Consider the following 22,909-nt stretch of genomic DNA (forward strand, 5'->3'; position numbering starts at 1 on the left):
TTATTTATCACTACGTTTATCTATTATATTTTTAATACAAATATTTATTGTATTTAAAATAAAAGTTTCTAGCAATCACATTTATCTGTTTATTGTTAACTCTTTCCCTCGCCATTGTTAACTCTTTCCTTGCCAATGACAAGTTTTTACGGCAATCCATATTTCCGCTATTATCTACTAGGTGGCGCTCTTACCCAACTTATAAAACACTGAAGCATCCACTGATCCAACTCTGTGTCTGATCTCTAACAAAAGTCTGTTACAAAACTGTACAATTATTTCAGCTTTTGGCTCAAACTTTGGTATTTTTTAACTCTTTCCCCGCCATTGACGAGATATCTCGTCAATTAAGAGAAAACGCTTCCCCGCCAATGACGAGATTTTCCGTCTTTCCGCAATACCGCTATTATCCACCAGGTGGCGCCCTTCCGCAACTTTTTAAACCCGGAAGTATTGCCCTATGGCAAGCTGCTGCATGTCAGTGTCTGTTTTAAAGATCGCTCTGAATGGGATCTCTATGAAAAGTCCGTCACAAAAATGGAATTATCTCTGCTTTTTGCTCAAAATATGGTGTTTTTGCAGAAACCTACCCATATTCAAAAGCTGATTACAAAAGAACCACTAAAGGTAGGAGGAAACGTTTTTTTTTTGTTTGAAAGCAGATGGTCTGTTCTTTCATTTGGTATATTGTATGTTTATTTATTTAAAGAAGAACATTTTCTGGAAGGCATTAAACTTTGGTGAAAATCATGAAAAACGCTGGTGCTGGCTGGCAACTTTTTTTTAAAAACGCTGGCGGTGAAAGAGTTAAATAACCTACCCATATTTGAGAGCTGATAAAAAGAAAACAAATGAAGATAGGATGAAAGGTTTGTTTGGATGTTGTTCTTTCATTTGATAAATTGTATGTTTATATATTTATAGAAAAACAATTCTGGAAGGCATTCAACTTTTGTGAAAATCAGTGCTGGCTGGTAACTTTAAAAAAACGTTGGTGGGGAAAGAGTTAAAAAGTAGAAAATGATTGTCAAGTGCCAACATTGTGCACTATATAGGAGGTAGAGAGGTGGTTTTGGACCCAGCAAAGACTTCACATCAACAAGAAACATTGCACAGTGTTCATAGTTCACCCAAAAATTACAAATCTGCCTTCATTGATTTTATACTTTCTGAAGCTCGAAATCTCCATTCACTGCACTGAAAACAGTGATCGACACTTTCTTCAAAACTTCCACTGGTACTCCATGAAAGATTGAAAGTCATACGGGTTTGAAGCGATATAAGGATTTATTTTGGGATGAATTAACCCTTCCAGGTCATCAATAATGACTACTGGTGACATCCCAGACAGCAGACCACTCTGGGCCAGATCCGTGCAGCTTCCATGCAGATCCGGTGCGGAGTCGTCTGCTGTCTGGGATACAGCCGGGCGCCGCTGTCCTGTGCTGCTCATAAATAAAGAAGTATAAAGGTTCAGTATTATAATACACAAGAAGACGAATCTTAAGAGTCGGGCCATTCAAAGCTTATTACTCATCCTGCTGACATTTACGCAAACACGCGCGTGTCACGGGTCATCACAGCGCGCTTCAGCTACGTGTTTGCAGACATCTCGGCACATGACCCACAAAAGGTTAAAGGTCATATCTTGTCTCCATGGAGATTATGTATCCAGACATACTGTTACCATGGAAATGAGATATTAAAGCGCAGATATGCAAAGCCACAGATTTGTATGCGACAAGGACGGCGGACAATAAGGTTTGTTTGAACGTCCTTTGAGTGCCTGAATATTTTACTTTAAATATTTAATGAATACATTTTTGTGTAGGTCTTGTAATAATGAAAAATACTTTCAATACTTAATATAATTAAACATGATGTACATCTTAAAATGTACAGTTTACTGTCATGTTGTAGTGTACAGGTACAGGTGACTGCATTTGACTTAAGTGATTGCCAGTTGACGAGCGTGAAGGGACTAAAATGAGTTAGCATTTTAGCGCTTCAGGTTCCATCGTCCTCAAGTCAATGTTTTTTTTTCTCAAAATCTATAAATCTTTTATACTCAAATCTTGAGTTAACATAAGCCCGATGTATTTTAATGTTTTATTCTATGCCATAAAACACACCAGTAACACCCCACTCATGACTTTTTAAAGTATTAAATTGTCTTAACTCTTTCACCGCCATTGACGAGATATCTCGTCAATTAAGAGAAAACGCTTCCCGGCCAATGACGAGATTTTCCGTCTTTCCACAATTATTATACACCAGGTGGCGCACTTCCGCAAATTATACAACCCGGAAGTGTCGCCTCACGTGAAAAAGAAAGAACTCCGTGTATGTTTTAAAGATCGCTCTGCATCTGATCTCTATCAAAAGTCCTTCGCAAAAATGGAATTATCTCAGCTTTTTTTTTGAAGAAACCTACCCATATTTGAGAGTTATTACAAGAGAACTAATGAAGGTAGGATGAAACGGTTTTTTTGTTTAAAAGCAAAGGGGTTCTTTCATTTGGTATATTGTTTGTTTATATATTTAAAGAAGAACATTTTCTGGAAGGCATTAAACTTTTGTGAAAATCATGAAAAGTGCTGGCGCTGGCTGGCAACTTTAAAAAAAAAATGCTGGCGGGGTAAGAGTAAATATTGGCGTTTGCTAACAAGTTGCTACATGGGATTAAAGACTTTGTCTGAGACTTTAAATGTCATCATGCATCAAGATCTCAAAAACAAGGCAAAGTGGGCACAATTCCCAACAAACATTATTCATCCACAAAGTATTTCCTTATTATGGTTTTTAAATGTGTTAAATAAAGTTTGAGAGAGCTGTCGGAAGCTTGGTGGTGATGACATTGATGTCGAGAGAAAGTTGGGGAAAGTTGCCTAGGGTAGCGTTCACACCAAAGAATTTATGCCGGCGGCCAGTGTATGTTTTCAATTGATTCTAATGGAAAGGCGACGCTTTTCAAAAATGCCAGCAGCTGGTGGGGATTGTCGGTTTTTCCGTGCTCAGCGCCGAGAGCTGAAAAATGTTTCACTTTGGGTGAAATGCTCAGCTCGTCAATGTCACTTCTCACTCGACCGTCCAATCACAGCAGAGGACAGGCGGGACAAATATCACAACAACCAACGGCCGCATTGTTCAACGACTGATAATCAAACCACAAATATCATAGCAACCAAAGCGCTCTGCTGAAAAAAGCTGGCAAGCGCCTACAGTCGGCAAGCACCTGGTGTTTTCAGCCAGGCGGAAAGTTGAAAAAGTCAGTTTAAAAGCTTTGGTGTACACGCCCCTCTAAGGTTAGCTTTTCATTTCTAGTAAACGCATTTAGTTTTCAAAATTCATAAAAAGATTTTTCATCTTTAAAGATTATCTAGGACAAAGCAATTAAGCGTCATAAACTTTGAGTTCAAAAGTCTATGGAAAAAATCATGGGTTTTTTTGGCAAGGGAACAGGCACTCTTAAAGATTAATGATTAACTGTGTGAGACTCGAAGGTCACTTGATGTTTAGGGTGCAGCGTGTCCGCAGTGCTTGCTGGGACTTGTAGTGCAAAGCTGCGTTTTCCAAATGGAAGCAGGCCAAGATCAAAAAACGTATATCTTTGCGTGGGCCGGTCCTTGGATTTGACACATCTATGGGATTGCTTAAAGCATCTTTATTTTTAAGAGTGTCCTGCAAACTTCCGGGCAGACCTTTTAAAACTCCCTGATTTTCCAGAAATTCCATGACCCGTGGGAACCCTGAAAACCCAGAAATTACTGTAAAACATTCACACTTTTAAATACAATAAAAGTTTTTTGTACACTTCAGAAAGTACAAAAAAGCACAACGAAAGTCATTTCAATGACTTGAATTCAATCTGTTGTTACACAAAACTATCACCTAATATGTGCATCTTACTATTTTAATAATTTGGTCATTTTTTATAAAAAAAATAAATAATTATCACCATTCACATGGAATTGTTATTTTTTTCTTTTCTGTATTACAGTCAGATAAAACTTTGATCTCTAATGGTGCTTTCACACCAGACACGAGTGAAAGATGAGATAGACATCTATAAAATTGCCGGGATTTATGCAAATATCGGGCAAAATTCCAATTTTTGTTTCGTGCGCATCACGCATTACATGCGTCAAACACCTCGAAAAACACTCAATCAAAAAATATTTTGCGGATATTCCCGCCGCGTTAACCAATCAGGAGCTTGCTCTAGTAGTGACGTGATTACGACGTAGCGAGCTGAGGCAGAAATAAGAAACAACAACGGAGGACAAAATGATCGTCGCTGTACGTGGACATCCGGAGCTGTGAGACACATCTTCGTACTTTTATAGAAACAGGAATTAAAAAATCTTACTTGGAAGAAAGTGAATAAGGAGGTCGAACAATCTGAAACACTATTTACTCAATTTGAGCTATATATACACATATTGAGACTATGAGCTAGCTAAAGCCGGCTAATTAAGCGTATTCACGTCTGAATTCACGCACAAATGAAGTGCGTTACCTCAAAACTCAAGCATCCAACTATGCTTGACTAGCACGATTTATTCACGTCCGGTGTGAAAAGCAACATGACGAGTAAACGAGACAAAATGTACTTTTTTGGGTGAACTATTCAATTCATTCAATAAGACAAGTATTCACAAACTACAGAACAGTAGAAGAGATTGAGGTGATAAAATGGAGTGATAGTTACTTGTTCATACTGTAACTGTGAGGAGTTTGTCATACAAGGCGGGTGGTGAACCTTGTGATGAAAGAGAAAACACACACAGAGACTAATGAGACTACATTTACAACAACGGTCACAACTGTTTGACACAAAACTTCCCAGCAGCTGGGAATTACCTGCGAAGCTGAGGAATATCGTCCGGGTCCACGAGATGCTGAACTTTTCCCAGAACCCATGGATGAATCCAAACTCTTTCCACTGTAGCAGTGAGTACGCAGACACTTTCCGTACTCCTTCCGCACCTGAACGCACATAAGGCAACCGTTAAACTTGCATCATTTCTTCCTTGTCATATTATATCGTGTGTGTTTGTGAGCTTTTCTCGAACCTTCTTCTGCAGGACGCAGTGAAATATGAAGATGAACATGCCCTGCAGCGAGTTAAAGATGGTGAAGAGATACGCCATAATGACCGTGCTCTCGTTCACATACATCAGTCCAAACGCCCAGGTCAGACCCAGCAAACACAGCAGAGCTATGGCTCCGATTACCCACGATCTGAAACACACACGCACACGCATTATTATAATGCGCTATAAAATTGATAGTCCTCTGCTGGATGCTGATTAGTCAATAGCCGTGATTTATTCTCAATACAGCACAGTTGACCTTTTCACCGAGCTATTATTGGTTATTACTGCACACCATCTATATCTCATTATTATAGACTGTTTACACGTCAGTGGCTAGATTGTGTAATGGCACTTACTACAGCACATTCTCTCATTCCGTTCTACTTAAAACTGCATTTTATTTTATTTTAATTTTATTTAACCAAGAAGGGCCCATTGAGATACAAATATAACACATTAAATGAGTTGAATTTGTGTTTCAAGAAAGGCTTTCCATATAAATTAAAATGCTCCAGTTGGAATGAGCCCAATGTTTGGTTTTTATTTCTATATCCAGTGTCAAATGGGGTTAATTCACCCAAAACTAAAGACCGATGTATGATCCACTTTGTAAGCGTATGCAAGGGTCCGCGTACAGTGCGGGTGACAAAATTTTCGCTATCAGAAGAGTTTTACCCGATTTTTGTAGACGGTGCATGGAGAATGTAGTATGTGGCCCAGGAAATTCATTGCATTTTGTCACAATGCATATGCATCAACGTATGCATTCGACCATGTGTGTAGATTTGCGAACACGTAAAAAACAGACTATACTCCGGGCTCATTATTTACTTACCTTCATTTCATTTTAAACCCATATGACTTTTTTTCTTGGGTTTCTGTAACAGCATTTTGAAGTATCGCATAAGAAATGAGTGATGGAAATGCCAAATTTCGAATAAAAATCCCTTAATTCTCAAAAATGAGAATTATGCATTTGCAGAATAAATTCTGACGTAACAAACATTAAATCGTATCAGCTGTCATCGTCTTTACCATAAATGGGACTGAGCGTTGTCGTAATGCCCTTGCTGCACATGCCTGCATCAAAAATGCTGCATTCCTTCTTCTGTGCACAGCATTTAGTTTGGCAACTACAAGCTGCAATGCTAGTAAATTAATAACTTGCCCAATCATAACTAAACACTACAAAAAATGATTTTCAAGAAAAAAATTTCTTTGTATTTTTGTCTTGTTTTCAGTAAAAATATCTAAAAATTCTTAAATTATTCTTTGAATAAACTTGAATTTAGTGTTCAAGAAAAATTGGCAGATTTTTTGCTGTTTTATGCATTCTTTGTCTTGTTTTCAGTACAAATATCAAAAAAAAAATTTAATTAAGAAGATTCTTTCTGGATGAGCAAAATGACATAAGAAAATAAGTCTAGTTTATAGACAAAAAAATATAAAAATTTAATTGAATTTGCTTAAAACAAGCAAAAAATCTGCCAATGAAATAAGAAAAAAATCCTTGAAATAAGTTAATTCTTTTCACAAACACTTATTTCAAGAAAGTTTTTCTTATTCCAAGGAAGACATCAGCCCGTTTTTAGGGTATAGAAATACGTAAATTGTGTAAAAAAAAAACACATTTTTTTACACGTGAAACATGAACACATGTCATATTGTGCACTGTAAACACAATCAAAGCTTCAAAAACAAAGGAAGAACGGGAGCTTTAAGCACAAATTCACTTAAATTGTATATTTTTATCTACATTTTTTTAAGTAATTTTGCTCATGAAGAACTTGATTTAAGATTTTTTATATATTTGTACTAAAAACAAGATAAAAACACTAAGTAAGAAAGTAATTTTTTGCAGTGTACCTATGAATTGCCATGATAAGCATTGAATCTGGCTGTTTTTAAACAATTGGCCGATGTCCGATTTTGGTAAAATGCTTTTATCCATACCGATTATAGGTTGATATATCGGTGTATCTCTATTTTAAATAGCTCAGATGTAAGTGCGTCTGACACGTTGTTGTCTTGTAAATAAACTTTAATAAAAAGTTAATACATTTTAATCAGACTCTTGACAGATTCTGCTAACAAAGTGGTAGGCTACTTCTGAAAGCGTATTTGAAGCGAACATATAATACATGATGGGAGCATTCTGTCAATAACATTATCTCATATTTCACAGAGGTGGTGTTTAGTGGCTTTTGCATCCAAGCTCCTCATATCTTATCTCAGAATAAAGAGAGTGAATGGCCGCACAATGTTTTGTTTTATGGTGAACACAGTTTCTTTAAGCGCCGTTTTCTTTCTTTCTCGTAGTATTATGTTGTCTCTGTGTGACAGCAGTTAGCACACATTTCCTCTTTTTATTTCAGAGACAACCAAACCAAACATGCACATCTCTATGTGTGTGTTTTGTTCACCCGCGGGACGACGGATTCACCTCGCTGATCACAACGACTCAATTTAACCTGACAGAAATATGCAATTACTTTAAGTATGGATTCAATACAACATACCGCTAACATGACTATACTACTGTAAACGCAAAGGAATTTTACATTTGGCATCTGCAGGAATCTTTTTTTTTAAATAACAAACAAAACATCACAAATATTTCAGCTCATTAAAGATTCATTTCTCATTCTCAAAGAAATTTTTCAAAATCCTAGATCGTTGTTATGGCACAGGAGGTGGTTGCTAAGGTGTTTCGAGCACAATTTGTAGCACACGGTTTCTAAGGTCTTCTAGAGCTGTCATTCAATTAGACTTTTATTCAATTTAATGTCATAATATGCAAGTAATTCATTCTAATTAATAATAGGAATGTTGTCTACTATTTCATCTCTGGTGTGTTTAAAACCCCCAGAAAATAATACACATCATCATGACCACACCAGACCAGACTGACCGGCAGCAAACACCAGGAGGTTTAGTTTAAGTTTATAAAGATAAAGTCATTTAAAGAGTTATTTGAGTTTCTGCTCATGTCTGTAACACAGATGAGTTCAATCTAACCACAGGCAAAGATGTTTAGTCTAATATTAAGAGGATGATGTCTTCACATGCAATGAGACTATTTGAAGAGACACAAGGTTAGCCCTAAGAGACAACTCAAGATCAAGAAGGACGACTTTATGGTTTCTGACAAGGTGATGAACAGAAAATTAAAAAATGGATGGAGAGATTCTGGATCTTCTTACTTAATCTCTGGATCATAATCCTCATAACTGATGAATCCCAACAGAAAAACACAAAAGCAAAATAATATTAGAATAAATAAACAGACAGTAAGTGATGAAGTGATGTACTGTATATAAAGCCAATTCATGACCTAAAGTGTTTAAAGTCTGTATAAAGTAACTCAAATAATTTTATTATGAAATTATCATTTTCTTTTATTATTATCAGATTGGCATCTGCTGGCAGTAAATCAGATCACCTGCACTGCAAAAAAATACTTTCTTACTTAATATTTTTGTCTTGTTTTCAGCACAAATATATACAGTTCGTAAATTAAGATGTATTTTCTTGTTAAGCAAAATCACAAAATAAATTAAGTCTAGTTCTTAAATAAAAAAAACATAAACTTTAAGTTATTTTGTGCATAAAACAAGCAAAAAAAACTGCCAATGGGGTAAGCAAAAAAATCTTGAAAATTTTTCTTAAACACTAAATTCAAGAAAAATTCAAGAAAAATTTGCTTACCCCATTGGCAGATTTTTTTTGCTTGTTTTATTCACAAAATCACTTAAATTTGATATTTTTGGTCTCAAAACTAGACTTATTTTCTTGGGGTGTTTTGCTCATCAAGAAAAAGAATCTTAATTGAAGTTTTTTAAATATTTTTACTGAAAACAAGACAAAAATACTAAGATTTTTTTTTTTTAAAAAGCTAATCCCTGTCCGGGAAACCACCCCATACAGTTTAAGTGAATTTGTGCTTAAAATAAGCAAAAAAATTAACTTTTGTTCTTAAACACTTTCAAGAAACATTTTCTTACCTCATTGGTAGATTTATTTTGCTTGTTTTAAGAAAAACAAAACTTATTTTCTTAGGTAATTTTGCTCGTAAAGAAAATGCTTCTTGATTTTAGAATTTTTAGATATTTATACTCAAAACAATGCAAAAATACTAAGTAAGAAATGTGTGCCTAATGAAAAATAACTATCAACAAGCAAAAAAATCTACCAATGGGGTAAGCACATTTTCCTGGAAGTTTTCTTGAATTAAGTGTTTAATAAAAAAAGTTACAAAAAATCTTACACTGCAAAAAATGATTTTCAAGAAAACAAATCTTAGTATTCTTGTCTTATTTTCACAAAAAATATCTAAAAATTATTCAATTAAGATGCTTTTTCTTGATGAGCAAAACGACCCAAGAAATTTTCTTGAATTTAGTGTTTAAGAAAAATGTTCAAGATGTTTTGCTTACCCCATTGGCAGATTTATTTAGCTTGTTTTAACTCTTTCACCGCCAGCGTTTTTTTAAAAAGTTGCCAGCCAGCGCCAGCTATTTTCATGATTTTCACCAAAGTTTAATGCCTTCCAGAAAATGTTCTTCTTTAAATAGATAAACATACAATATACCAAATGAAAGAACAGACCCTCTGCTTTCAAAAAAAAAAAAAAAAAAAAACGTTTCATCCTACCTTCATTGGTTCTTTTGTAATCAGCTTTTGAATATGGGTAGGTTTCTGCAAAAACACCACATTTTGAGCAAAAAGCAGAGATAATTAAATTTTTGTGACGGACTTTTCATAGAGATCCCATTCAGAGCGATCTTTAAAACAGACACGGACATGCAGCCGCTTGCCATAGGGCAATACTTCCGGGTTAAAAAAGTTGCGGAAAGACGGAAAATCTCGTCATTGGCGGGGAAGCGTTTTCTCTTAATTGACGAGATATCTCGTCAATGGCGGGGAAAGAGTTAAACACGAATTCACTTAAATTGTATGTTGTTGTTGTTTTTGTCTTAAACTAGATATATTTTTATTTTGCTCATCAAAAAAATGCATCTTGATTTCAAGAATTTTATATATTTGTACTGAAAACAAGTGTAAATATTTTAATCCCTAAATTGGCTTATATATACAGCTATTATATATATATATATATAAAAAAAACAACACTATAATACATCTCAAATACATTCAATTCATAATTGTTTCAAAAAGTTGATTCAGTTAAAGGAGCCTTCATCATAATCAAACAGTTTTGAAGTAGCATATATACAATATGCTTCATAAAAGATGCAGAATTAAATCAGTTTTTAATGAGAGAGAGAGAGAGAGAGAGAGAGAGAGAGAGAGAGAGAGAGAGAGACACTGGGGTTATTATTATGCACAGGTGCACAGGTAATGACCACACACACACAGCAGGTGTACGGCAAAATAAATGATTGATGGAAATAAAGGGGAGACTATTAAACTTCATTTTCAAACGTCCATCTTAATGACAGGAGCTTTTAATCCAGTCCACTGACCCATAAACGCTCGGGGATGTGTTCGAGTAGCAGTATAGGAAGTGAAAAAATGATCAACAGACTGAATGAGAAGATACAAGAGCTCATCAGCCCATGTGCTTTATTTTGATATGCAGATGCTCAGATAACTCATTCACACCTCTCTCTATCTATTTATCACACACAGGTGCGTTTGAAGTGTAATTGAATGGGATAGTGGCGATTTATAGCATAACAGACGTCCTGCTGGGAGATTCACAAATACACGACGGCAACTGAAGTGTTTTTCTCCCAAAGGTACCGTCTCTGCTCATCAGCTGGGTTTAAAAAAATTCAAGTGAATTATGATAAACACTTTAAAAGCAGTTCCAGGCGTCTTTTTTAAGTGAATTAGCAGCAGTTTGTCATATCATCTCGATTGGTCTCCGTGAGTGAATCTGCATCTCAGTGGCAGCTGTAATTGAGTTAGTTGGAGGCTGAAAGTCCCGACTGAGATGTGAATGATGTCCTCGAAGCGCTGATTTTACATCTGAGACACTTGTCGTCTTGTCTTGTTAGAAAGAGTGTGTTTATGCTCTTCATTCACAACATAATATGTAGATGAATTATGTGACGTTCTGCCCCTTTACAATAACAAGCAAAGATTCTGTTTACTATTATTTATTAATATTATTTATGATATTTAACATTAACAAGATGCGTCACTGGTCAGAATGTTCGCTCTAGTCCCGCCTCCCAGTAAAAAGAGCCAATCGGCAACCATTTAAGAATAAAGAGGGACTTTGAATCGACATGTCGACACATGGAGGCATTGCAAACATAGATATGTATAAAGGCTAGATGTCTTACGGCGGAGTCTCTAAATTCATCACCTGGCGGCCATCTTACCTCAGTCAGCTTGCTCACTCGTAGAATTGTGTTTTAATGGTGCATGTACTTTTAAATGACCATAACTTGCTAAATTTTCTACCGATTTTCAAATGGTTTGGTTTCTTACAAACATTATTAATGTGGCTATAATTCTGGATGCCTTTCCATGTTTCATAAATTTTTCATTTTTAGTATAAGTATGCAGTGTCATAGGTACATCTTTGACGTTTATAACAAACCAAACCGTTTGGAAATCGGTAGAAAATTATGCAAGTTGTGGTCATTTAAAAGTACATGCACCATTAAAACACAATGCTACGAGTGAGCGAGCTTCCTGTGGTAAGATGGCCGCCATATGCGGACATTCCACTCAATTGGCCAGCAGCGCGGACGAGACATCTAACCTTTATTATACATATGTGACCAGTCACGGAAAGTAGGGACACAAGTCGGATCTGGGCATTTTGAGTTATTCACAGATTCTGCAAGTGCAGTTTCTAAGCTTTCCAACGATGTGTAACACATGGAAATCTGATAAGATTTGGAGAAGTTGTGGCCATTTGAATATAGGAACTCAGAAATACTCAAACCGAGAAAATCGAGACGAAAGGGACTCTTCTTTTCAGCTGGGGGAGACAATAGGGCTCATTTACATCTCATTTAGCTAAGCCATGCCCCCTGTAAAACCCTTTTTGAGATGTTCTAGCATCATATGTAGTATTTTATGACCAAATGACAACCCGCAAAAATAAACATGACTCTTTTACCTTTGTGGGGATCACAAGTCGAATCCAGTCTGTTTCAGATTATCCAATGACCATATTTGTCCACAAATGCGTATAATCCGTGAAATATAGATTGTTTACATCAGATTTCGCATGAATGTCTGGTAATACAATATAATATATAATCTGAAGACTATTTAAATCGTAACATGTAAAGGTATATAAGCTTACACTCCGTTAAACACATGAACCCGCCTTCAAAGTTTGTATTTAAAATAGGGAAGTAGTATAATAGATCATCCAAACAGCGCCGTCGAAAACGTGACATCCTTTAGAGAGGTTACCAATGGCTCGCTCGTTCCTCCATCAGCCAATGACTTCATGGAAAATATTGATAGACAAAACATGTAGCCAATTATATGAAGAATACAACGATATCTGTGTAACTTCTGTGTGTTTGGACTCATGCTGCGCTGCAAGAACTGACATAGAGATGACGTCAAAGTACCGCGAGAGCGAGTCGAAATTAAACTACTCCGTAAGATTTCTTGAAGAGCTCTCGCGGTACTTTGAAGTCATCCGACTGCGGCGCCGCATAAAGTGAGTGACGCGGCTGACGTACGATGCGGCTGACTGTTATTTGTTCCGCCCCAGCTTCTTTTATTTTTCTTTTGTTTTGTGCGCCCGGGCTTTACAGTCTGGGGAGACAGGCTATAAGTTTGAAAAAAAAAAAAACTTAGCAAACATGTCTGAGGAACAGGGAAGCGCGTCACTACAGTCACGTGACTTCACGCTCGAGCCGGAAGAGAAGACAATGCTGAATAAAGTCGTAATTCTGCTATTTTTGGACCAAACTGTATTTTCGATGCATCAACACAATCTTACTGACCCACTGATGTCACATGGACTACTTTGATGATGTTTTTATTAACTTTCTGGACATGGAAACCATACATAGATTTTCAATGAAGGGGATAGAAAGCTCTCGGACTAAATCTAACGATAAAACATCTTAAACTGTGTTCCGAAGATGAACGGAGGTCTTCCGAGTTTAGAACGACATAAGGGTGAGTCATTACTTACATTATTTTCATTTTTGGGCGAACTATCCTTATTTAGTAGTCACGCTGTTCCCTTTGGGGGCGGAGGCGAAAACACAAGCTTATACAGTATGTAAATATACACACAGACAATGACGCCCCCCGCTGCACGCTAGAATCTCCGGAAAAACAAGCCTATTTTAACCGCAAAATGTACGCTTTTAAATATACAAAAACTGCTATCTCAAACATGGAGAGGCTTCTTCGTGATCTCAACTAACAGATTCTGCAATAAAACGAAAATCACAAATTTCGAAAAAAAAACTTTGTTTCTCATTTTCTCGAAACTTGTGCTGCCGACTTGAGTCCCTGGTTTCCATGACGGGTCACATATCTATGGTTGCAAATATGTCAACGGAGTGATGCAACTTTAAAGTCCAAGGACTTTGGTTTGCTCTTCTGCACAGAGGAGCTTTTTATTGGTCAGGACATTCAAAAGGGATTAAAGTTGTTGTGAAGCTTGTGGTTTTCGATATAAAATATCTCAACCAACAAATGTCTGTGAAGCCTCCAAAAGAGAATACATAATGGTGAAAGATAACATAGGAGATACATGATGGTGAAACCACATGGAGGAAGAGGAGCGGGTGTATGAGCAGAAACAGACTGATCTTACCAGTGCCACTCCACAATGACACAACCGTCATACAACTGATAGCTGGACAAACACAACAGCAGAAATGTCACAAAGAGAAATAGAAAATGTTTAAAATAATGCAAATAAACATAAAATAACCAAAAACAAAAGTGGAAACCACTTCATAGCTGCTACACGATCACTTGGACGGAAAACAATGAAGATAAGATTATTATAATGTTTTAGTGATGTTTTTATAATGCTGTCTATTGTATTATGAGAAACTACGGAGCACCTAAGGGGACATCGAGCAAAAATAAAGTAAAGTTTAGTTTCGCTTGTGCACGTGAAACTATCGCGTGCTCAGGTGAAACTATCGCGTGAGCACGTGCTCAGGTGAAACTATCGCGTGCTCAGGTGAAACTATCGCGTGCTCAGGTGAAACTATCGGGTGCTCACGTGAAACTATCGCGTGCGCACGTGAAACTATCGCGTGCCCAGGTGAAACTATCGCGTGCCCAGGTGAAACTATCGCGTGCCCAGGTGAAACTATCGCGTGCCCAGGTGAAACTATCGCGTGCTCATGTGAAACTATCGCGTGCTCAGGTGAAACTATCGCGTGCTCAGGTGAAACTATCGCGTGCTCACGTGAAACTATCGCGTGCTCACGTGAAACTATCGCGTGCTCACGTGAAACTATCGCGTGCTCACGTGAAACTATCGCGTGCTCACGTGAAACTATCGCGTGCCCAGGTGAAACTATCGCGTGCCCAGGTGAAACTATCGCGTGCCCAGGTGAAACTATCGCGTGCCCAGGTGAAACTATCGCGTGCCCAGGTGAAACTATCGGGTGCTCAGGTGAAACTATCGCGTGCCCAGGTGAAACTATCGCGTGCCCAGGTGAAACTATCGCGTGCTCAGGTGAAACTATCGCGTGCTCACGTGAAACTATCGCGTGCTCACGTGAAACTATCGCGTGCTCACGTGAAACTATCGCGTGCTCACGTGAAACTATCGCGTGCTCACGTGAAACTATCGCGTGCTCAGGTGAAACTATCGCGTGCTCAGGTGAAACTATCGCGTGCTCACGTGAAACTATCGCGTGCTCAGGTGAAACTATCGCGTGCTCAGGTGAAACTATCGCGTGCTCAGGTGAAACTATCGCGTGCTCAGGTGAAACTATCGCGTGCTCAGGTGAAACTATCGCGTGCTCAGGTGAAACTATCGCGTGCTCAGGTGAAACTATCGGGTTTAGTTTCACGTGCGAATTTGAATGAAACTAAACTAAACTTTTGATTTTTTTACTCCAATGTCACCTTAGGGGCTCGGTAAGAAACTGCCTAAACTTGTTCACTGAAACCTAATTTACCTATGGGTATAAAATAAAGGAACATAAAGGATGAAACGACTAAAGGCACTTGACTTTAAAATCAGTTGGAGAGGACCAATTCATTCATTCATTCATTTATCATCAGAAACGAAACCAAATACAGACTTTTTCTTTTTTTAAACTAACACAAACACACTACACTGCAAAAATGATTTTCAAAAAAAAATCTTAGTATTTTTGTCTTGTTTTTAATAAAAATATAAAAAATTCTTAAATTAAGATGCTTTTTCTTGATGAGCAAAATGACCCAAGAAAATAAGTCTAGGGTTTAGACCAAAAATATCAAATTTAAGTGATTTTGTGCATAAAACTTTGGGTAAGCAAAAAAAATCTTGAACATATTCTTAAACAATAAATTCAAGGACAATTCAAGAAAAATTAGCTTACCCCATTGCCAGATTTTTTTTGTTCGTTTTATGCACAAAATCACTTAAATGTGACATTTTTGGTCTAAAAACTAAACTTATTTTCTTGGGTTATTTTGCTAATCAAGAAAAAGCATCTTAAATTAAGATTTTTTTTATTTTTATTAAAAACAAGACAAAAATACTAAGATTTTTTTTCTTGAAAATCATTTTTTGCAGTGTAGAGATCTTTTCAGGTCCAAAGAAACGTACACGGCCAAAAATGAACCGAATCACTTTTTACCTGCACCCGATAAATATTTTTTTAAAGAAAGACCCGACCAAAAACAAACCCAAGAAAATTGCCCAATGGCAATTTTTATTTAACCCGACTGAGCACAAATGTAAACGGCACAGACATGAGTGCAGTCACAGCCCTGCATGCAACTAATTTGGCCCCCTGCTCCATTTATTTTTCTTTGTTATCTATCGACAACACCAGGGTAACCACTAAAATGTGCATTCAAAATCAATTGACAGTGAACACCACTTGAGCTCTCTTGGCAAACAGATGATGTGTTGGAGAAGGACTTGATCCACACACGCAAGATATTTTGGGTCTTTTTTGGTCAAATTGGAGACCCGATGCCGCTAATATTATACCCGACCATGTCCGAGGCACACGTGGAACTTTCTCGGGTCAGACCTCGGGTCTAAGTGGACCCATGAAGACCTCTAAAACACACTCCTGGTTTAACACAACCGTTCTCCGGACAACATTAAAGGTTTCAAATATTTCCATCCATCGCTTAAGCAGAGCCGAGCGTGCGGGCAGCTGCCGGTCTTTCACACAGATAAATGCACACAGTACATCTGGATTTGTGTTATGACAGAACCGAGACGATAAGGTTGTGACCTCTTTAAGATGTGTGGGTCAGCTGTAGGTTGGTTTGTGGTTAATAACTCGCCGTTCCAAATAGCCTTATAAATCACATCAAACACACACGGGTGCGTTTAAATCTTTTCGAGAGCAGTTATAAATCATATCATGGAGAAAAGTCGATTTACACACACTGAACTACAAATCTAAACTCACAGGCATGTATATAAACACAAACACACACACAGGTAAAGCTGGAGGTATGATGGAGAGTTAACTATACTTTTTTTTATATTTGAGTGGTTATAAGAACTTCTGTATGAACATCTGAAAGTGATGTAAATAAGTAAGGCAGTGGTCTACAACATGATGCCCGCGGGTGCCAGGCTGCCCGCACAGAGTCTTAAAGTCGCCCGCCAAAGCACATTTTATCAAGAGCCTCAATTTTAAAATGTATTTATTACATATTTTTATATTAGCTTGGCTTCTTTTATGTATGTTAACATTATAAGTAATGTTTTACTGTTGATCATCACAAATTACATTTAGCTTTAGTTCCTAATAAAAAATGAAATAATCATGTGACACAAAAGTACCATTGGTAATTTAAACTGTCACCATAAATTAAATTTTGTATTCAGTGACACCCATATGGCAAACATGAATTTCTCAGGCCAAAAATATATGTTTTAAATATATGCTAAATACATTTTGTAGAAAATAAAGCTTAATTAAATAAGTTTTCGAATAAAAAAATATATTTAGTTTTAACCTTTATATATTAACATATATTTCAAAATGTATTTTATCGGCAAGAAAATACATTTCAAATTTTTTTACAACCTATACTGCAGAAAATTCCTGGCAACCAGATATTTTAAATATATCCTAAATACATTTTATTAACTGTGAAGTAAATTTTGCAGATGAAAATATAATTAATGTTAACCTTTTTAAACCTGTTATGTTTGCAGGTTTGAAACTTTCAAATTGAAAGTGAAAGAAAGTTTTTCTTCCAATGCAACATGAATATTTTTCCTTGAATTGATATATATGGAGGCCTAAATATATATTTTTAAACCCTTTGAAATGTATCTATTTTTTTAAATATATTGGAAAATATACAAACATGGCCAAAATATATTGGTGAAAAATATTTTTGTAAACATATTTCAAAATATATTGCAGCACTCTAAATTCTGCTGGGTTATTTTTAACTCATAGTTGGGTAAATATTGTAGAGAACACATGTTGTGTTATACAAAATAAACCGATGCTGGGTTGTTGTTAACCCAACCATAAGTTGAAACAACCCAGCATTGCACTGAAACAACCCAGCATATGTTTATTTATTAACCATTAATGTGTTCTGTCCAATATTTACCCAAACATGAGTTAAAAATAACCCAGCAGAATTTAAAGTGAGCAAATATATTTTGCCGTATCGTTACAAGATTTACAGCACATACCCCCAAATAAGCACACATACACACTGCTGTCAATGTGTCTGTTCACTCTGTATGTGAGTATGAAAACAATAGATTACAATCGTCTGATTATTAACATGAATACAACGTCTGATTACAAGAATTATCCAATCTAATGTCAGAGCTGATGGAGTGGGAAGGTTTGGATGTATTAAAACCCTCATTTATGAATTTATCAAACACATCCCCTCTGCTCTTCTTCTGTATCCAGATCTTTAGTTTTAGATTAACATCTTTTAAATGAGGTGTCTAAGCAAAGGATTTTCGGACGTAAATTTGTATGATGTGAATTGTACAAAAATGTAACCTAACCATCACTGGTGTGAGAGCAGATTGAGATCATAAAATACTTACAAATTGCTATTAGATTGTTTTAATTTACAAATTTTCAAAGAATCCATCAAAACAATCTGGCTACAGAAGTACAACTTGTTTTTTTGGCAAAGACAATTTCCAAACTTTAAAATAGACCATCTGTGAGCTTGTGTGCTCCTTCAGGCTACTTTTGCACCTTGCAATCTGTGCAACTTCAAGAAAACTGTTAACACTGTAAAACTTATCAACAGTTGTTCAGAATCAGATAAACAGTATTATATAATAGTATGTGTATAATATATATTATTATTGTCCACTACTGAACAGAAAAATCCAACATCAAGAAGTTTGATGTCTAATCTTCTTTGCATAGAAATATGAACACTTGAAGTTGTGTTTTTTACAATTATGTTTAAAAATAGACAGATAATTTCAAACTTTAAAAAGTGCTGCTAAACGATTAATCACAATTAATCGCATATAAAATAAAAGTTTGTGTTTGCATATTATATGTATGTGTCCTGTGTAATTATAATGTATTATATATATATATATATATATTATATATTATATATATATATATATATTATATATTATATATATATATATATATATATATATATATATATATATATAAATACACACACATACATGTATAAATGTAAGAATTTTTTTTTTATATATAATATACAATATATACAAATAAAAAAATATATAAATACATGTAAATGTTTCTTAAATACAATGTGTTGGTATTTATATATACATAATAAATACACACAGGACACACATATGATATGCAAACACAAACTTTAATTTTGTATGCGATTAATCGCGATTAATCGTTTGACAGCCCTACTTTAAAGTGCTATGGGGGGAGTCGTACATCTCCGACAGCTCAACGGTGTCGAGTGATCATTACAAGAGAAAATAACAGACAACATAAAGTTTTTAAACTACACATGACCACACTAACTAACATTTATTATGTTTTCACTGTACTAACAGTTGCAGTGCTATTCTGACAGACATCCCCTAGACTGCCATTAAATAATCTGTTACAGTCTTTAACGTTTCACTGCTAGATTTATAATAAATGTGTGGCTGTTGTAGTAAAGGTTTTTAAATATGTAGCAAAACATTTTCTCATAGACTCGACACATTGACCTTTAACCACTGATAAGCAGTTTTTTCACTCATACATGACTTCATTTACTCAGACATGCGTCTCTGTCCTCTCAGGTCAGATTATATAACATTGAATCAAGCAGTCTGAATCATCTGATTCATTCGTTGTCTCTCTCATGCACAGATCAGCTCACTAGCTTGCACACTATGCAGAATTTTAAGGGGACCATCATAAATTTGCATATTTATAGCCCGTTTAGGACTCTGCTCTCCTGAGTGGCTGCTTGTGTGGCTCTGATGATGAATATTCATGTGCATGCAGAGGTTAATTTGTGCAAAATGTCTTCTGCTCTTTTCTGTGAACAACACAGATCCTTAGGTAACAACATCTTCCCCACAGAATACACACACACACACACACACAATGAGGAGATATCTGTGCCACTTCTACTTTTACTGCAAACTGATACAGAGAAAATGAGCGATAATTGAATAGATGTTCATTGGGTCACACGCAGTATTCACACGATTAACAGCAAATCAAACAAATGCGCAAAATAAAGTGTCCCTTTTGCATCGCCCATTGTTTAGTAGTTCAGCCCACAGGTGTAACAACAAGAACATTTGTGTGTCTGTTGTTTAATATAGGATGGGATTCCTAAAATGTATTAACATGAATACACCTGTTAATTAATTTTCTCTTTCCTGTTTATACATCAACAAAACTCAGCTGACATTCAGCCAGAAATTACCTTCCCATATTGCGAGAGCCACAAGCGTGCCACGACTCTCTAAACATGCTAACATAAACAGATTTAATGCAGTCAGTATACTGCAGCCTAAAGAGGATGACGTCTTGACATTTCAATCTCAGGTATTTAATTTCATTGTATATTTTAAGCTATATTTACCATGTCTCATAGACCCCCCCATCAGATGCCACCACTCCCAGGCTCCACCCCTCACATACCCACCCATCAGAATCCACCTCTCCCAGGCTCCACCCCTCACATACCCACCCATCAGAATCCACCACCTCCAGATTCCACCTCTCACAGATCCCCCTCTTCAGACTTCATGCAGCGCCGCCAGAACCGTCAGAACGGATGACATCAAAGTATCGTGAGAATGATTTAAGAAATCATATAAAGGAGTCTGTTTTCGAATCCTGTGATACTTTAATGCCATCCACCTGTCAGTTGTTATGGCACCAAATGTCCAAGACATCTATAGACCCAATCACAGACCCCACCCATCAGAATCCACCTCTCATATTTCACCACATAAAGTCGAACACACCTACAGACTAAACTTCTCAGACTCCACCCATCATTGACCCCAGGCATCAAACTCCACTTCTTAAAGACTCCACCCTTCACTGACCCCACGCATCAGACTCCACCTCTATCTGGCTCCATGCTTCAGACCCCATTAGACTCCACCCATCAAACTCCACCTCTCACAGACCCCACCCATCAGACTCCACCTCTCACAGACCACACCCATTACACTTCACCTCTATCTGGCTCCACGCTTCAGACTTCACAGACCCCATCAGATTCCACCTCTCTCAGACTCCACCCCTTCACAGACCCCATCAGACTCCACCCATCAAACTACAACTCTATCAGACCCCACCCATCAGATTCCCCCTCTTACTGGCTCCACCCATCACAGACCTTACACATAAAACTCCACCTCTCATAGACTCCACCAATCACTGACCCCATGCACCAGACTCCACCTCTATCTGGCTCCATGTTTCAGACCCCATTAGACTCCACACATCAAACTCCACTTCTCATAGACTCCCCCTCTCACAGACCACACCCATTAGACTCCACCTCTATCTGGCTCCACGCTTCACATTCCACCCTTCACAGACCCCATTAGACTCCACCAATCAATCTCCACCTCTCACAGACCCCACCCATCAGACTCCACCATTTACAGACCCCAGCCATTAGACTCCACCTCTATCTGGCTCCACGCTTCAGATTCCACCCTTCACAGACCCCATTAGACTCCACCAATCAATCTCCACCTCTCACAGACCCCACCCATCAGACTCCACCTCTCACAGACCCCACCCATCAGACTCCACCTCTCACAGACCACACCCATTACACTTCACCTCTATCTGGCTCCACGCTTCAGACTTCACAGACCCCATCAGATTCCACCTCTCTCAGACTCCACCCCTTCACAGACCCCATCAGACTCCACACATCAAACTACAACTCTCTCAGACCCCACCCATCAGATTCCCCCTTTTACTGGCTCCACCCATCACAGACCTCACACATAAAACTCCACCACTCATAGACTCCACCCATCATTGACCCCATGCACCAGACTCCACCTCTATCTGGCTCCATGTTTCAGACCCCATTAGACTCCACACATAAAACTCCACTTCTCATAGACTCCCCCTCTCACAGACCACACCCATTAGACTCCACCTCTATCTGGCTTCACGCTTCAGACTCCACCCTTCACAGACCCCATTAGACTCCACCAATCAATCTCCACCTCTCACAGACCCCACCCATCAGACTCCACCTCTTACAGACCCCACCCATTAGACTCCACCTCTATCTGGCTCCACGCTTCAGATTCCACCCTTCACAGACCCCATTAGACTCCACCAATCAATCTCCACCTCTCACAGACCCCACCCATCAGACTCCACCTCTCACAGACCCCAACCATCAGACTCCACCTCTCACAGACCACACCCATTACACTTCACCTCTATCTGGCTCCACGCTTCAGACTTCACAGACCCCATCAGATTCCACCTCTCTCAGACTCCACCCCTTCACAGACCCCATCAGACTCCACACATCAAACTACAACTCTCTCAGACCCCACCCATCAGATTCCCCCTTTTACTGGCTCCACCCATCACAGACCTCACACATAAAACTCCACCACTCATAGACTCCACCCATCATTGACCCCATGCACCAGACTCCACCTCTATCTGGCTCCATGTTTCAGACCCCATTAGACTCCACACATAAAACTCCACTTCTCATAGACTCCCCCTCTCACAGACCACACCCATTAGACTCCACCTCTATCTGGCTTCACGCTTCAGACTCCACCCTTCACAGACCCCATTAGACTCCACCAATCAATCTCCACCTCTCACAGACCCCACCCGTCAGACTCCACCTCTTACAGACCCCACCCATTAGACTCCACCTCTATCTGGCTCCACGCTTCAGATTCCACCCTTCACAGACCCCATTAGACTCCACCTCTATCTGGCTCCACGCTTCAGATTCCACCCATTAGACTCCACCAATCAATCTCCACCTCTCACAGACCCCTCCTCTTACAGACCCCACCCATTAGACTCCACCTCTATCTGGCTCGACGCTTCAGATTCCACCCTTCACAGACCCCATCAGACTCCACCCATCAAACTCCACCTCTCACAGTCCCCACCCATCAGATTCCACCTCTTACAGACCCCACCCATTAGACTCCACCTCTATCTGGCTCCACACTTCAGATTCCA

General features: G+C 37.9%; 1 protein-coding gene across 13 annotated transcripts in view; it reads right to left on the reverse strand.

The window, feature by feature from the left end:
• The window catches only part of LOC135731522 (adhesion G protein-coupled receptor L3), a 235,137-nt gene that overhangs the window by 8,436 nt on the left and 203,792 nt on the right, over nucleotides 1-22,909 (reverse strand). For 4 of the 13 annotated variants that reach the window (XM_065249552.2, XM_065249557.2, XM_065249550.2 and 1 more), the window contains 4 exons: nucleotides 8,303-8,329; nucleotides 5,076-5,244; nucleotides 4,864-4,989; nucleotides 4,712-4,762 (listed from right to left, as the gene is read on the reverse strand). In XM_065249552.2, the coding sequence (XP_065105624.2) occupies nucleotides 4,712-4,762; nucleotides 4,864-4,989; nucleotides 5,076-5,244; nucleotides 8,303-8,329 (373 nt within the window). The remainder of the gene's footprint in view (nucleotides 1-4,711; nucleotides 4,763-4,863; nucleotides 4,990-5,075; nucleotides 5,245-8,302; nucleotides 8,330-22,909) is intronic. The other 9 variants (XM_065249558.2, XM_065249554.2, XM_065249566.2 and 6 more) reach the window with 3 other exon arrangements.

The sequence above is a fragment of the Paramisgurnus dabryanus genome, chromosome 2 (genome assembly GCF_030506205.2).
Source record: "Paramisgurnus dabryanus chromosome 2, PD_genome_1.1, whole genome shotgun sequence".
NCBI classification, from domain to species: Eukaryota; Metazoa; Chordata; class Actinopteri; order Cypriniformes; family Cobitidae; genus Paramisgurnus; species Paramisgurnus dabryanus.